The following is a 14375-nucleotide window of genomic DNA, read 5'->3' on the forward strand; positions in this document are numbered from 1 at the left end:
GGGGAGGGCTAGGCTTCGGTTAAGGGTCAGGAAAAGGGGATTGGCTCAGAGTCACCCCAGCCATTGCCTCCCCTCTGGGACACCAGCTGGGGAGTGGGACAGGCTGCCAGGCACGGGCACGGCTCTGGGACATGCTGGGCAGAGTGGGATGCTCCGTTCCCACTGCAGCTGCCGGGAGCTGGGGAGGTGAATCTGTCAGGCGGCTCTGAATTGCTCCAGCTCTGCACTTCTTGATGGCTCAGCTGAGATGCTGGATTTTCAAGGGAAATGTGCCTCTTAGTGCATAAGCCCAGAGAAGCGGAGGATGCCATAACCACTTCATCACTGACATTCATTCTCTCTCCCCACTCTCCCTCTGTCTCTCCGTGCCCGCCATCCTCCTCGCCTCCCCTGCTGCCGGCCCCGTGCGCCAGGACATGTTCAAGAAAGAAGCTCTCCTCCTCATTCCCAACGTGCTGAAGGTTTTCCTGGAGAACGGGCAGATCAAATCCTTCACGTTTGATGGCCGAACCACCGTGAAGGTGGGCCCCTCTGCTCCCCCCACGGCACTGTGACACTTCTCCCGCCTGCCCGATCTATTTTCCCTTGTCTCCCGCTCCCTTGCACAAGCACCGCAGCGGCGCTTGGCTGGCTGCGAACTGTCACCACATGATAGATAGCCCCTCCGCCTCCCCAGGCGACACGCTTTGCAGCTGGCAGGGATGGGGTTTTGCCGTCTTTCTCCCACTCCTAACTTCTCTCTCTGCTGTGAGCCTGCCCTCCAGCCAGGATGGATGCTCCTGCGAGTCCTCGCTGCCAGGAGCCAGCTCCCTGCAGCCCCCCTCCAAAACACTGCAGTGTTACCTGAGGTGCTGGGGGTCTGACTGCTGGTCACCTCCTGCTGCGAGGTCACTTTGCCTGGCGGTGGCTGGGTACCATCCCACTCTCGGCACTGCAGGGCCTCATCCTGCACTGGCATGACCTCAGATGCCGGGGAGGAGCGGGAGGGGGTGTCAGCTCCCACCCTGGGAAGGAGCCAGTGCCTGACACCCAAGCCTGTCCATGGCATTTGCAGGACGTGATGGTGACGTTGCAGGACCGCCTGTCCCTGAGGCACATCGAGCACTTTGCCCTGGTCCTGGAGTATTCCAGCCCGGAGCAGAGCCACCGGTTCCTGCTGCTCCAGGACAAGCAGCCACTGGCCCACGTAAGCTGCTGGGTGTGGGAGGGCACTGGGACGGCTGTGGCCAGGCACAGGGACACTTTTCCCGCCAGCGTGGGGCTTGGCCAGGGTTGTGCCATAGGGTGGTGTAACCTCTCCTTGCCTCTGGCACGGTCCTGTGGGCTCAGGGGTGAAAAGGGTGGACAAAGAGGGAAATGATCAAGGTTTTACCCCTCCCAACCTGACAGCACTGTGGAGGTGCTCTGTGCTCCAACCTGGGCAGCTGCAGACAGCGTTCATGAACATCCTCGGCCTACCCAGGAGAGCCAGGAATCTGGTGCTGCATGGGACCGGGGATAAAATGGGTTTTGTGGAGGAAGAAATAGCCTTGGTGGCATAAACCCCTGCAGCACCAGGCAAACTCGTCACATCAAGGAAGGCTGGACTGTTCACAGGGTGGAAGGATCAGGTGGTGCACGGAGGAGAGAAATCAAATCCCTGCCCAGGGGAGAGGAGAGGGGGTCTCTTGCCCTGCTGGCAAATATACGTGGCTCCTGGGCTCACTGCTCCCCTCTGCTCCTACAACAGGTTGTGCAGAGGACACACTACCACGGCATGAGATGCCTCTTCCGTGTGAGCTTCTTCCCCAAGGATCCGGTGGAGCTGCTGCGCCGGGATCCTGCAGCATTTGAGTACTTGTACATCCAGGTAGGGGACTCACCCCTAGGAGCTGGGTGCTGACGGTGCTCGTGGCCCGTGCATCTGCCCAGGCCGGGCCCTGTGGAGGCAGCTCTTGGTGGTGGGTGCCCTGTCCCCATGTCCGTCTGCGGTGTGACACCTCTCCTTCCTCCTGCAGAGCCGCAACGATGTGATCAGGGAGCGCTTCGGCACAGACCCCAAGCCAGAGATGCTGCTGGGGCTGGCTGCCCTCCACATCTACATCACCGTCTCAGCCACCCGCCCTAGCCAGAAGGTCTCCCTCAAGAATGTGGAGTGAGTCCTCCTCTCTCTCCCCATGCAACTGCACAGTCCTCTTGTATGTCTCCTCCCTGTGCTCCTGCTCACAGCCCCTGTGTAACAGGGGTGCTTTGAGCAACTTTTTGGGGTGCTGAGTGTGAGATGCCCTGGAAGCCCCCCTGGAGCTGGCCAGTGGCTCACGGGTTTGGCAGCAGTGACACACAGCCCCTGGTCCCACCACAGGGCCGTGTAAGACCCCGCACACTGGCATCCAGCCACGTACAGCAGCCTTGCCAGGGCTGGCGGGGATATTTGCTGTGAGCCCAGGATCATTTCCATGGGAACACAGGCTGATTTTCCACCTGGCATCCAAAGCAAGGAGAAGGCACTGTGGCTGCATAATCTCAGCCCGTCACCAAGCTGTGCAGCCCTGGCTCAACCCTCCTGCGGCTCCTGGTGGTCTTAAATCTATATGGAGTCCTTCTGTGCAGGCTGGCCTTGCCTAGTGTGCCTGGGGAGGAAGGGGGGAGATGGCACCCCAGGAGGACCCCAAAAAAAGTTTGGGGATTTGCCCTGCATCCCTTAACCTTACATGAAGGTGAATGGGAGCTGGACTTGGCTGCAGAGCCTGGCACCGCTGTGTTCCCCAGCCCTGTGCTAGTGGCTGCAACACCAGCCGGGGTCCCATCCCCTTGGGGAACCAGGCTGGGGGCTGCCACTGCTCCAGCTGCGACACCAAAGAAGTGCTGGTGCTGCTCCAGCTCCCTCTGATGGCAAGAGGATGTTCTCGGGCAGCATTTGTGGTTTCTCTGCCCATCGGTGGGGTCTCTGGCCTGACGGCTCAAGCAGGCTTCCCTCCCCGCAGGAAGGAGTGGGGCCTGGAGCCCTTCCTGCCCCCCTCGCTCCTGCAGCTCATCAAAGAGAAGAGCCTCCGGAAAGCCCTCTCGCAGCAGCTCAAAGCCCACCAGAACCAGCCTGGCGGCACCAAGGTGAGCCCAACCCGCACAGCCACGGCTCAGGGCTGGTGGGGTGGCAGCGTGCCCTCTGCCCCAGCCAGCCTGTTGTCCCCAGCTGCTCAGGGACTCCTCTTGTTGCTGCTTAAGTCCGTTTGCATGGGAGATAAATCCTGGAGTGACAGCCAGGCAGCCGTGCTCTCTCCTGAATCCACTTCTGAGACTTGATCTGGATTTCAGGGACTGCAGCAAGGATCAGTGGGGTGAGATCAGCCGAGAACTGGCTCTCAGCTTGGCTGAAGCAGCACACATCAGTTAAGCCTGTGTTTATCGTTATCTCTGCTTCTGGGCTTGGAAAGCTCTGGAGGAGGCTGCTGAGCCACTACCTCGGTCCTTGCAGCTGTCAGAGCTCCCCGGGAGGGTTATATATCCCCCAGGAGGGTTATACATCTCTGGGAGGATTATACATCCCCCAGCAGGGGTTATACATTAAGCATCTGGGCTCCTCCCTGGCTGTGCCTCTGCTCTGAGTTACCTCCCAGCATCTGCCCAGGACAGCAGGGGAGCAGAGACCCCCTCCTCCCCATGGCAAGCCCCCAGTCTTGCTGCTAGCACAGCCCATGCCCTGAGCTGGCTGTCAGCACGTTGCACACCCCTGCTTGGGAGCTCCAGGTTTGCGCCAGCCTCTTGCATTTCTTCTCCCTTGTGCTGGTGGTGATCACCCGTGTAATGTGTTTTGTCAGGTCTCCACGGCCCAGGCGAAGCTGCAGTACCTAAGGATCCTGAATGAGCTGCCCACCTTTGCTGGGGTCCTCTTCAACACAGTGGGACTGGTACGGTAATTCAGGATGGGCTGGGAGGTGCTTGGCACTGACTCTGAGTGTGTGCTGTAGGGGAAAGCCAGGGAAGATGTGGCTCCCACAGAAATGACTTCTCTTGGTCTCTTGCTCTGTCCTGCTGGGGTCCAAGCCCATCCAGAAAAGCCTTCAGAGCATCTGCTGACAGTAGCTGAGATCTTCAGCGCTGCAGGGTCAGGGTCGGCTCTGTTCTTGCCAGCCTTCTGGGCAACAAGATGACCTGCTCAATGAATTTGGAGTAGTTTCAGACACATGCTTATAGCTCGGTCCTGCCCTGGCAGCATCCTGTCATCCGCCTCGGAGAAGGGCCAACCTTGGCAAAGGCCACCACGTTCCCTGCTTGTCCACGCAGGGAATAGCCCAGCTGGCCTTACTGTCTCTGTCAGCAGCGGTCCAGCCCAACTGCTGCATGGCAGCTCTCAGGAAGCTGCCACCGCCACGGCCCACTCCTCCCTCATCTCCATCAGAGGCATTTCCACCCCTCACCCAACCCACCTCACTTTCTCCACGGCAGGAGGAAAGCCACCAAGCCAAACAGGAGAGTGGTAGACCCGCTAAGGCTCCCTGCTGCCTGGCTCACCTCTCCATCCCTCTCGCTCCACCTCCCATCCAGGGGACTCCATGTAAGTGTCACCTCTCTGCCATCCTTCCCTTTACCCCTACCCGAGGTCTCAGTGCTTCCCTGGCTTCCCTTGCTTTGCCTCCTGGGTTCCATCCATCTCTTGCAGCCTTTGATCTGCTCTGTTTCCAACATGCCTCGGAGCTCCTCACCTCGCAACCCAGGGGGCTGCCTGTAGGAAATCGGTGCAGGCAGAACCGCGCGGTGTCCGGTCGGTGCTGTAGCTGAGCGGTCGGAGCCTGCTGCCGACACTGCCTGGATGTGCAGCATTGGGCAGCTCGCCTCCGGTGTGGGTGCCCTCCCTTTTTTTTCATCTCTGACACCAAAGCAATGACTCTGAGCCAGCCTAGGAGTTGAACCACCTCTAAGTGGTAAAAGGTATTCCTTTATTCTCTTCTGCACTGGTCTGCCCGGCTCCTCTTCAACTCCAGGTCTGGCTTGAAGCATCCTTCCTGGGCAGACCAGAGCAAGAAGGATCTCTCTTTTCAGTCAAGGCTTTAGTCTTTCTTCTTTTCTAAAATGCACTCACTCCCTCTTCTGCTTCCTTCTCTCAGAGGCAATGTCAGATCAGGCAGATTTGTAACATGCTCTTACTTTTCTGTAGTGACACCAGCAGGCCTGAATATTTCATGTGGACAGTCAGTTCAATGCTTTATTTTTAAATAGCCTTGGCATCCTGCCTACCAGGATGCATTCCCAGCTCTGCAGAGATGCTCGGGGAGGGGGGCTCATGGCACCAGCTTCACCTGCTGCTCTGCAAAAGCCATCTGGGACCCGGCCTAACCTCTGACACTGAGGCTTGGCTCCACAGAGAGCGCCAGGTGCAGCCTGTGCACCCCAGTATATATTTATTCACCCCTGTCCATCTGTCTCTCTTTCTCCATATGCTCGTGCTACCAGGATGAGAAGCAGCCAGCCACCACGCTTCTGGTGGGACCCCGGCACGGCATCAGCCATGTCATTGACCTGAAGACCAACCTCACCACGGTGCTGTCAGAGTTCAGCAAGGTCAGCAAGATCCAGTTGTTCAGGGAGAACCAGGGGGTGGCCCGGGTGGAGACCAGCATCTTGGATGCCAAGGTAGGCACGGGTGCCGTGGAGGAGGACACCAGGGAGAGGGGCTTATGCAGAGGCTGTGGTTGGGTGTTTGGTGCTTGTCTTTGAGGGGGTTCAGGACACGAGTGCAAGTTGAAGCATCTGTCTGGAGATCTCTAGGGACTCAAAAGCCCCTTTCACATTGTGGTCACAGGGCGCGTGGTTTGTGGCATCTCCCCTGCCCGTCTGGCTCCTTGTGCTGTAGAGGCAGGGACTGACACCAAGGGTGCGTGGTACAGGCACAGTGGTGTTCTGGCCATGACCCAAACACCTACCCAATGGTTCAAGTAGAGTCCTTAGGGCAGACAGGGGTGACACAGGCCAGGCAGGTAGCGGGGCCCTTTGGAGGCAGGAGAGTGCCTTGCCTCTGCTTAGGGCTGGAGAAGAGTGGTCCATGGCCATACCTGGGCTGGATGCAGCTACTGGAGGGGACTGGTGGTGTTCCGTGTGTTAGCAGAGCTTGTGGAACTTGTCAAGCCATGCAGGACCATTGCATGAGCTGGAAATAATGGGACAAGGGGGTGTCAAGCTCAGAGTGCAAGAAGGGATCGCTGGACATCCCTGGTTATGGGTGTCCTGGCTCCAGTAAACCATGCCCTGCCAGCTGCCTCCATTATCCTCCCCTTCAGCCCATGGAGCAGTCTTTCCACTCCACAGCATACATGCCCTCCTGGGCCCTGTGTGTTATCATCCTGCCATCCCCTGCTAGTTGTTGCGTGGCTCAGTGCTGGTTCTGGCCACTGATCTCCATGGTAAGGCCCCACCACCCCTCCTCCCTCTGCACAGTCTCCACTCTGTCCTGGGTCCCAAGCCCTTCAGCAATACAGTAAGGGCTTTACTGCTTTCTTTGGTGTCTGGTCCAACAGCCACAAGATGATAAGGACATCTTCCATTGGCCTTTGGTCAAGTTTTTAATAAGCTAGGACATACCTCCAGCAGACTCACAGGAGGTAGCTCCGTGCCTGCTCCAGGGCGTCCTTGGTTTCACTGCCTCCCTGCGCCCAGCGCTTCCCTGCCCCATGGGGGAGGACAGAGGTGAGAGGCAGCGATCTGACAGATAAATGCCACGCCTCATCCTCTCCTCTCCTCCCACCTTGAATTTAGAATTCAACAGGATAGAGTTAATATGGAGTTTGGGCTAAATTCGACAGGAGCAGTGCTTGGCAGAGGCTGTCTTATGCCTTGACATCTGGCACAGTGGAGTCATAACCACTGTGGGTCGTGGAGATGCTGCTGCACAGCAGACACAGTGTATCTGTACAAGTCCTCCAAGCCTTTGGCTGTAGGTCAGTTTTGCTGCTCCCACACTGATCCTTTTTCCCCCTGAGGCTGATGAAGCTGAGCTGCTTTGCTGGCTGCCTCCACGTTTCTTCATCTGCAAGATCTCTAAGCCTCAGCCCTCCCTGCAGCCTTTTCCTTGCGCTATTTCAGCCATAGCCTCACAGATGTCATCATGGTGGATTTGCTTAGGATTCTCCTGCTGCCTCGTCTCCTTGTGGATTTTAGCACTTCCTCCCACCAGGCTCATTAATTCCTCCAAGTCTGTTTTCTTGCTGCTGTTATGCCTGGTCCAGTAGCTCTGCTGAACTGCAGCAACACCCCAGTAGCCTCTGCCAGAGCTGCGCTCATCTTCATGCCCTCTGCTTCAGTTGTCCTCTCCAACAACCTCATCAGTGAAGCCCTTTTAATGCATTTGTAATTCAGTGGGAATTTGGTCATCTGTAATATCTGTTAATATTCCCTCTTCTGCATCCCACTGAGCTCAGTCATTGGCCAGGTGAAGTGCTAGTGTCCTGCTGTCCTTCAAAACCCTCAAACCCCCCCCCCCTGCAGCCTGGGCATGTGGAAGCCCTCCTTGTGCAGCCCCTCAGGCTGCCTGGGCTGGGCAGGACCCCACCGAGTCTCCTCCTTCCTGCTTATGGAGCAGGTATGACCAAAAGATATTGTCTGCATCATGAGTAGCCCTTCTGGCTCCTCCTGGTGCCCATGCCCCCCAGATATGTGTTTATAAATCATGATATTAATGCGTTAATAATAAGCTGGTCACGATGCTGTGGTTGACTGCTCCTGGCTCACTGCGAGCACTCGGAGCACGGCGTGTTCCCACTGTCACGTAGCTCCACGGCCGCCTTGCCGGCTGCGAGGACTGTGCGGGGAGATGTGCGGTGTTAGCTCTGCTCCGTGCAGCACTGCTTAGCCCCAGGACCTCATCGAGCTCACGGGGGGTGCACAGGCCCCTCTGGTGCCACCGTCCCCTCCCCAGCGTGGGAGAGGGCAGCTGTCCCCCCCCAGCACAGTCCAGTGCACGGCTGAGACCAGCCACGGGAGCGGCAGATGTGCTGGAGGCTGAGGTGATGCTGACATCCATCTGCTATAAATTAGGTGGCAATTCCCACGCGGCTTCTCCACAGATCCTGCAGTGCTTCTCCCCTCAGCCATGCTCTGCAGCAGTAATTAACTCTGTAACACCACCAGCCCTTCCCCGCTGTAAGAGTAGACTTTCTCCCGTGTCCCCTAGATCCAGCCTCCAAATTTCTGGAGAAAAGGCAGCTCACATACAACTTCCACAAGCACGTATGCATGCACAGCAGCTTTATCTCTCTGAGAAATTCCAGGCAACTGCCTACAGCCACCAAAAGCCCTTCTGCCTGCCTGCCCATTTGTGAATCTCAGCAGGCTCAACAGCACCCCGCCAGTGCAGAGGCTGCTGTTATCTGTCTTCATTTAACCGTTATCCAAAGGGCTGGCTTTTGAAGCCAGAATGGCTGCTCCAAAATGAGGCATGTGCTAATCCTATGCAGGACAACGATGGATGATGAGGCAGGCTAAGAAAAGCAGGCAAAAAAGATCATAGTGGTAGTCTGCTTTCTGCAATTACTCTATTGCACTGAACATGTCGCTGGCTAAAGCCCTGGGTTGCAAATAAATCTGTTTCCGTTGCGAGTCGTGAACCATTAGAGGGTTGTGCTCAAAGTAGTGTCCCGACTGCTCTGGGGACCTGTGCTCAAATCCGTGTCACCCCTAGAAGCCTGTTGGAGCCCTGCGGATGGCAGAGCAGGTGGGGGTGTCCCCCCGGGGCCGTTGCACTGTGATGCCCGGTGCTGCGCTGCGGGATGCTGGTGCCGGGGCAGCTGTGGTGCATCCCCCAGGTAACGGCAGGGATGCGGGCGAGCCAGCCCGAATTGGATGGGGTGGTGGTGGCCTGTGACAGCTGCTTGCTGGGTTACTGTGGAAACGGCGGATGGTCAGTGATGGTTAAGGGATTTGTGCAGAAAGGACATTTTGAATTTCTAAGCGCCAGGTTTACTGATGTTGTATAGTTGATCCTAAGGGTTAACAAAAGGGGTCAGGTCACAGAGCAGCCATCAGCTGAGAGGTCTGTAACCCCTGCCCACACCAGCCAGCACCACCCAAACATCCTTATCCACTGCTTGCCTGCAACTGCAGCCCAGACGTGCTTGCTGGGAAGGAGCTGGGGAAGATTTTCAGGTAACAAGCAGGCTTGAGGAGATCACAAACCATTTGCATTTACTTCAGGAGAAAAAGAAATGGTGTTTGTCTTATAAATTATTCACTGAGTGGGTAATTGGTTTGGTTTGGAGCTTTTCCATCCTGGGCTTCAGTTTCTGTTTAAAACAGCCCATGTGGGATACAAACCCAGGGCTGGTGCCTCTGCTTTGCTTTCTTTAGCTGTTTGCCACTGCAAGGGTGGCAAGTGGGGGACAAATGCTGGCAGGACCCCTTGTAGAGGAGCTGTTCAACCTCAGGACAGAGAAATAAAAGCCTCTAGGCCTCTGCTACTGGTTCCAAGAAGGATTTTTATTCCCTGCAATGTCCAAGGGAGCTGCTGGGAGGAGAGCAGCAGGTTTTGCCTCAACAACCACGGAGAGAGTGGGGCAGGTTTGCTTGGAAACGCTGAGAAAATTCATAGCACACGGCTGGGGGCAGGATGGTGCTTCCCCAGCTGCGCTGCAGCGGTGCTGGCATTTTGCAGGATCGTGTGGTCATTCCCCCTGGTGAAGATCCCTCTCTGCCAGGGATGTCACTTCTCCGTTCTTCCTCCTGCGCTCCAGACTTGCTGGTGTTTCTGGAATCACTTGCTGGTGATTCTGGAGCTCGTAGATTCGCTGGGGACAGAGTGGTGGCACATGGTGTCTCCTGTGATCTTTATGCATTAAGTGCAGCTTGTCTTGGCTGTCTGTGGGCCCTGAAGGCCTGCATCTCCTGGGGGCTTCCCCCTCCAGCTGCCCAGCATTGTTGGGACCAGTGTCTGAGAGCAACCAATGTTTCTGAGCCAGCTCAGATTTGGGCTTCCAGACATGCATCTCCACTCCTCCCCAGCGCAGGACTGCAAAGTCCTCTTCTACCTCCCAGCATCCCAGGAAGGGCAGCGTCAGCATCCCCTGCCTGGTGTCTGGACAAGCCCGACGGCGCTGATGGGGTGCAGAGGAGGCAGAGGGGCTGCCGCTCGCTGCGCTCACCCGAGCTCCCTGGTGCAGGAGGCACGGGGAGCACTGCTCAGCTCCCTGGGCATGCCAGAGCCAGTTCCTGACGTTCAGCTGGGTGGCTCCACCACGTCACACCCTTGGCTGTGTGGCTCTGCAGCTGCCGCAGAAGCAAAGGTTTTGTTCTTACTAAGACGCCTTTTCAAATGCAGCATTTCTCCTGATTTACACAGCTACACGCCGCTGGGATTTTTATTATTAAGGCTTGACATTGGCAAAAAAGCTGCTGAAGCCGTCTGCGTGGGAATGAAAGAGGAACACTCGGGGGGCAGCCAGATTGCCTGAGCCCAAACAAGCATCCACAATTTAACGGAGGAGCTGTCCCAGGCTGCGCCTTGTCCCCGCGCCGGGCTGCAGGGCAGGACCCCACAGCAGCTGGCTGCTTACCAAACACAATTCAATCAAAGGCGTCGGGGTAATTGACTTCGTGTCTCCCAGCAGGGCCTGCAGCCAGCCAGCTCTTTAGCCAAGATCAAGACTCAACAGAGGAAAACAAAGGAAAAATTAATTCAGAAAGATCCCCAGCTGCTGCTGTGCCTGGAATCTGGCTACTGATGTTGGTGTCCCAGGGGCCCTGCATGCTTCCAGCCTGCCATGGAAATAAAAAACTGCCGTGCACGGCTGGGGTGCAGCCTTCTCCTCTCCCTGGAAGGAGCCAAGTCCTGTCTGCCGGCCACCCCTCCCTCTCACCGGCACTGGGGTGGTGACCCCCCTGCCTCCCAGTCTTTCTCTCTGGACCCAGCAGCAGCAGGTGCTGGTGGGGCTGCAGCCGGCCCCCAAGCCCAGCATTGCCTCCCCCAGCCAAGCATGGCAGGGACGTGCTGTGGGTGCTGAAGCCGGTGCCGTACGTGCATTTACCAAATTGTAGTCTGAGAAGGGTGAGGAGCCCCATCAAGCCGGCAAGGGCAGGTGAGGCCAGCATTATTCCCACTCATGCAAGCAGTGACTGAAACCCATTGGATTTCTCCTACATGAAGAGTGAGGCTTTGGAGTGAGGATGGACTTAAAGGCTCTGCTTCCCTGAGCTGAATTCATCTTTATTTGCATTAAGCCATTCTGAAACACTGTCATCTCATGGGAGAGAGGGAGGAAGTGAGATTTCCTTTGGCTCGGTACCTGGGGTGGGAGGGGTGGATGCAGTTTCCTCGCAGAGCCTTTCTAGCGGGATATAAAGCAAAGCACATAGCAGTGTGTGGTGCCAGCCCCAGTGCCACCCATAGCGCTGCCCACGGGCACCCAGGACAGGAGCCAGCCAGAAACACGGGAGCCTGCCAGAAACAGAAGAGTCAGACAACATGTGGAGAGGATGAGTTTCCAAGCCTGCAAAGCCAAATTTGATTTCTTTTTTTTTTTTTTTAAAAAAAAAAAAAGAAGAGGAAAAGAAAAAAAAACCACCGAACTAGCAGACCTCGGGCATCCAGTGCTGTGGGCATGAGCGCAGCCCCACGATGCTCCATCTTGGCAGTCCTGAGAACTTGCTTCAACAAATAGGAAATGTGGTGGGTGTCAAAAGTGGTTATTAGAAATTCCACGGGGAAGAGCATGAGCCCTCCAAGTAGCTGCGGGGGAGATGAAATCCGGGCAGGGTGGCAGCTGCAGCAGGATGGGAGGGTGTGGGCTGGACCTGCACCTTCCTCAGGACACAGCAGCACCGTCGAAGTGGAGAGGAGGAGGCACCTATGAGTTTGCAGTCCACAGAGGTACCTCTCCATCCACTGTGATGTTCTGCGGGACCATGCAGGGAACGAGGAGGGCGTTCATCTGGCAGAGGTGGCGGCTGCTCAGACCCTAAGGAAGGAGATGCTGCTGCAGAAACCTGAAAGTCTGCTGCTAACGAAGGAAGGAGCTTTATTGATCAACAAATGGGAGATAATAGTCCTAATCACAAGCAGCCTGGTATCTATAGAGCTGACTTAATAATGCTTAAAGGGAGGGAAGGAAAGGTCAATGTACAAGTGAAAAATTGACTGCTGTCTCGTTAGGCCCAGACACCTATATTATTAAATATAAACTTGGCAGTGCACTACAAGTAAACCAGGGTACATAAATTATGTAAATTCATCCCCCACATTTCTACTGTGCTACATTAAAGGGAGCAGGGTAAGACCCAAAGTACATGATAAAGCGAGGAGATTAAAAGGAAATGCATGTAACCTTAAGGGTTATAGCATGCATGGATCAGGTCATAAATTAATTTAAATATGGGGACTGTTAAGATCCTCTAGCATAACCCTGGCCATGAAATTTCCTCCAGACGTTCTTCTATGAAATGTTGACCTTTGTCTGAAAAAGAGAATATCCTCCAGAAAGACATCAAGGTTTGATTTAAAGGCAGGGCATAATAGAAAAAGTACTATATTCTTAATAAGCTAATGGAAAACTTATCTCTTATATCCAGTATAAATACATTTTGGTTTACTTTCCAGAGAAACTGATTGCCAAGCAGGAAACTTTAAGTGAAAAATGTGTTTTTTCTCATTAGAACTAGAAAATCTAGAAAAGCAGTATGAATGAAAGATGAAAACATCAGTAATTTCAGGCTGGTATTATGCATTTAGATGTAGAAAGAGCACTCCCTTTAAAGTTTGCTTCTTTTCATGTTGGCATATTACAAGTCAGAGATGAACCTTTACCTGTGCCTCCCGCTAGGAATCTGATATTTGGCATTTTTAGAGCATTAGGATTATCCCAGTAAGTTTGCTTCTGTGTAAAACCAGCTTTCATCCTCAAGGTGCTGCTGCCCTGACAAAAATCAGGCAGGCATTTCTGCTCTGGCATCCCAGGGAAGCAGAGCCCTCAGGGACCCTGAGGTATGAGCCCCCCACCTCTGTCACAGCGAGAACGTGGCAGTGAGGAGGAGGAAGAAGATGGACTGGTTGGCATGAGACACACCATCGGTGCATGGCAGGAGGATAATCAGAGGGTTACGCTAGTTAATAACTTGTTCCCCACTGGTGATTAAAACCATCTCCTGATTAACAGCTGGGAAAGAGGTACTGCATTTTGTGGCCACTTCCAAAAAAAATGAGTTCAAATGGGGCAGGGAGCGGGTCTTAGATGAACGACACCGGTTTTGCTCCTGCTGCGTCCTGCCCTGCCTTTCAGCTGCTCACAGAAGTCTCGCTGCTCTAATGCACCACTGGGTTTAGAAAACTTATGAAGATTTATGCTCTTTCAGGTTACTGCCTTTTTGTCAGATCTAGTTGAGATTGAGCAGCAAGTTAAAAAAATTGCAGGGAGAGGCAGGGATGTTACATGAACCCCAGCCCCTTGGGGACCAGGCCAATACTGACCACAGGCACGAGTCCTCACTGCTCCTTGCAGGATGTTTCCAAAGGAAAGGTCAATCTCATTTACTGTAAGACACGGGTATCACAAGGGTGCCCAAAGCACAGACCACAGTCCTGCATTGTTACTCAGAGCTGCTCCCTGCAAAGCTGCCCTGGATTTACCATCTAACACTCTTAGCAACATTAGTTGGAAATTTTTCATGCAACTGTTCAGAAAGTCAATGTTTGCTCAGCTCGCCTGTGCCTCACTGTCTTCGCGAGATCTCATTTGCCTTGCCTGTGTAGAACAGGGTGATCAAAGGTGCCAGAGTCTAAAATAACATCTCTGTTAGCTGCCATCCCTGACACCTCCTCTTTGTAGCCTGATTGCCCAAGGAAACAAGGCTGCTGGGATCATGTTACCTCTTTGCCTCTTGACCCCACAAATCACTTTCAGATCTGTTGGCCACTTTCAGGGAGATGTGGCAGCAGGGTGGAACTTTTGAAGGCAGCTAGCTGAGCTGCTGCAATTTTGACAAAATTACTTAGGTGGGTGGAAGAGAGAGATTCAGTCTTGTAACCCCACGTGGAAAAGGGTTACAGCCAGACCTCTGTTAGTGAGCGTCAGAGAAGCCCCTGAGGCCAGGGAAGATGCACAGCCCGACTGCAGCGGCTTTGCTCACATTTGATATCTTTATAAAGAGCCAATAATCCATCAGCAGGACACAGAGCCCCTACAGCCTGGGCTCCCGGGTCATGGGGAGCTCGCTGGAGCGCTGCCAGCAGTGCGGGTGGATGGCTTCAAGCTGCCCCTGAAGTGATTTAATCCCTAATAACAATATTTGAATGCTTAGCAACTAGAGAACTCTCATGCCACTTGCTTGCCAGGATCTGAGAGTAATCGTTTTTAAGACCCTTCACTAAGCTGTAATGCTAATCAGTATTAAGATTCCTCTTTTTCAGAGCACAGTGCTACAAT

The 14375-nt window shown here is 54.7% G+C and overlaps 1 protein-coding gene across 4 annotated transcripts in view; it reads left to right on the forward strand.

The window, feature by feature from the left end:
• FRMPD3 (FERM and PDZ domain containing 3) overlaps nt 1-14375 on the forward strand; it is a 64238-nt gene that overhangs the window by 35003 nt on the left and 14860 nt on the right. For 3 of the 4 annotated variants that reach the window (XM_042807315.1, XM_042807316.1, XM_042807317.1), the window contains 7 exons: nt 414-521; nt 1055-1186; nt 1730-1849; nt 1998-2134; nt 2964-3087; nt 3795-3884; nt 5428-5607. In XM_042807315.1, coding sequence (XP_042663249.1) covers nt 414-521; nt 1055-1186; nt 1730-1849; nt 1998-2134; nt 2964-3087; nt 3795-3884; nt 5428-5607 — 891 coding nt within the window. Of the gene's footprint in view, nt 1-413; nt 522-1054; nt 1187-1729; nt 1850-1997; nt 2135-2963; nt 3088-3794; nt 3885-4422; nt 4532-5427; nt 5608-14375 lie in introns of those variants that run through there. The other variant, XM_032996058.2, reaches the window with a different exon arrangement.

Source organism: Tyto alba, unplaced genomic scaffold (genome assembly GCF_018691265.1).
Source record: "Tyto alba isolate M040663 unplaced genomic scaffold, T.alba_DEE_v4.0 Super-Scaffold_5, whole genome shotgun sequence".
NCBI lineage: Eukaryota > Metazoa > Chordata > Aves > Strigiformes > Tytonidae > Tyto > Tyto alba.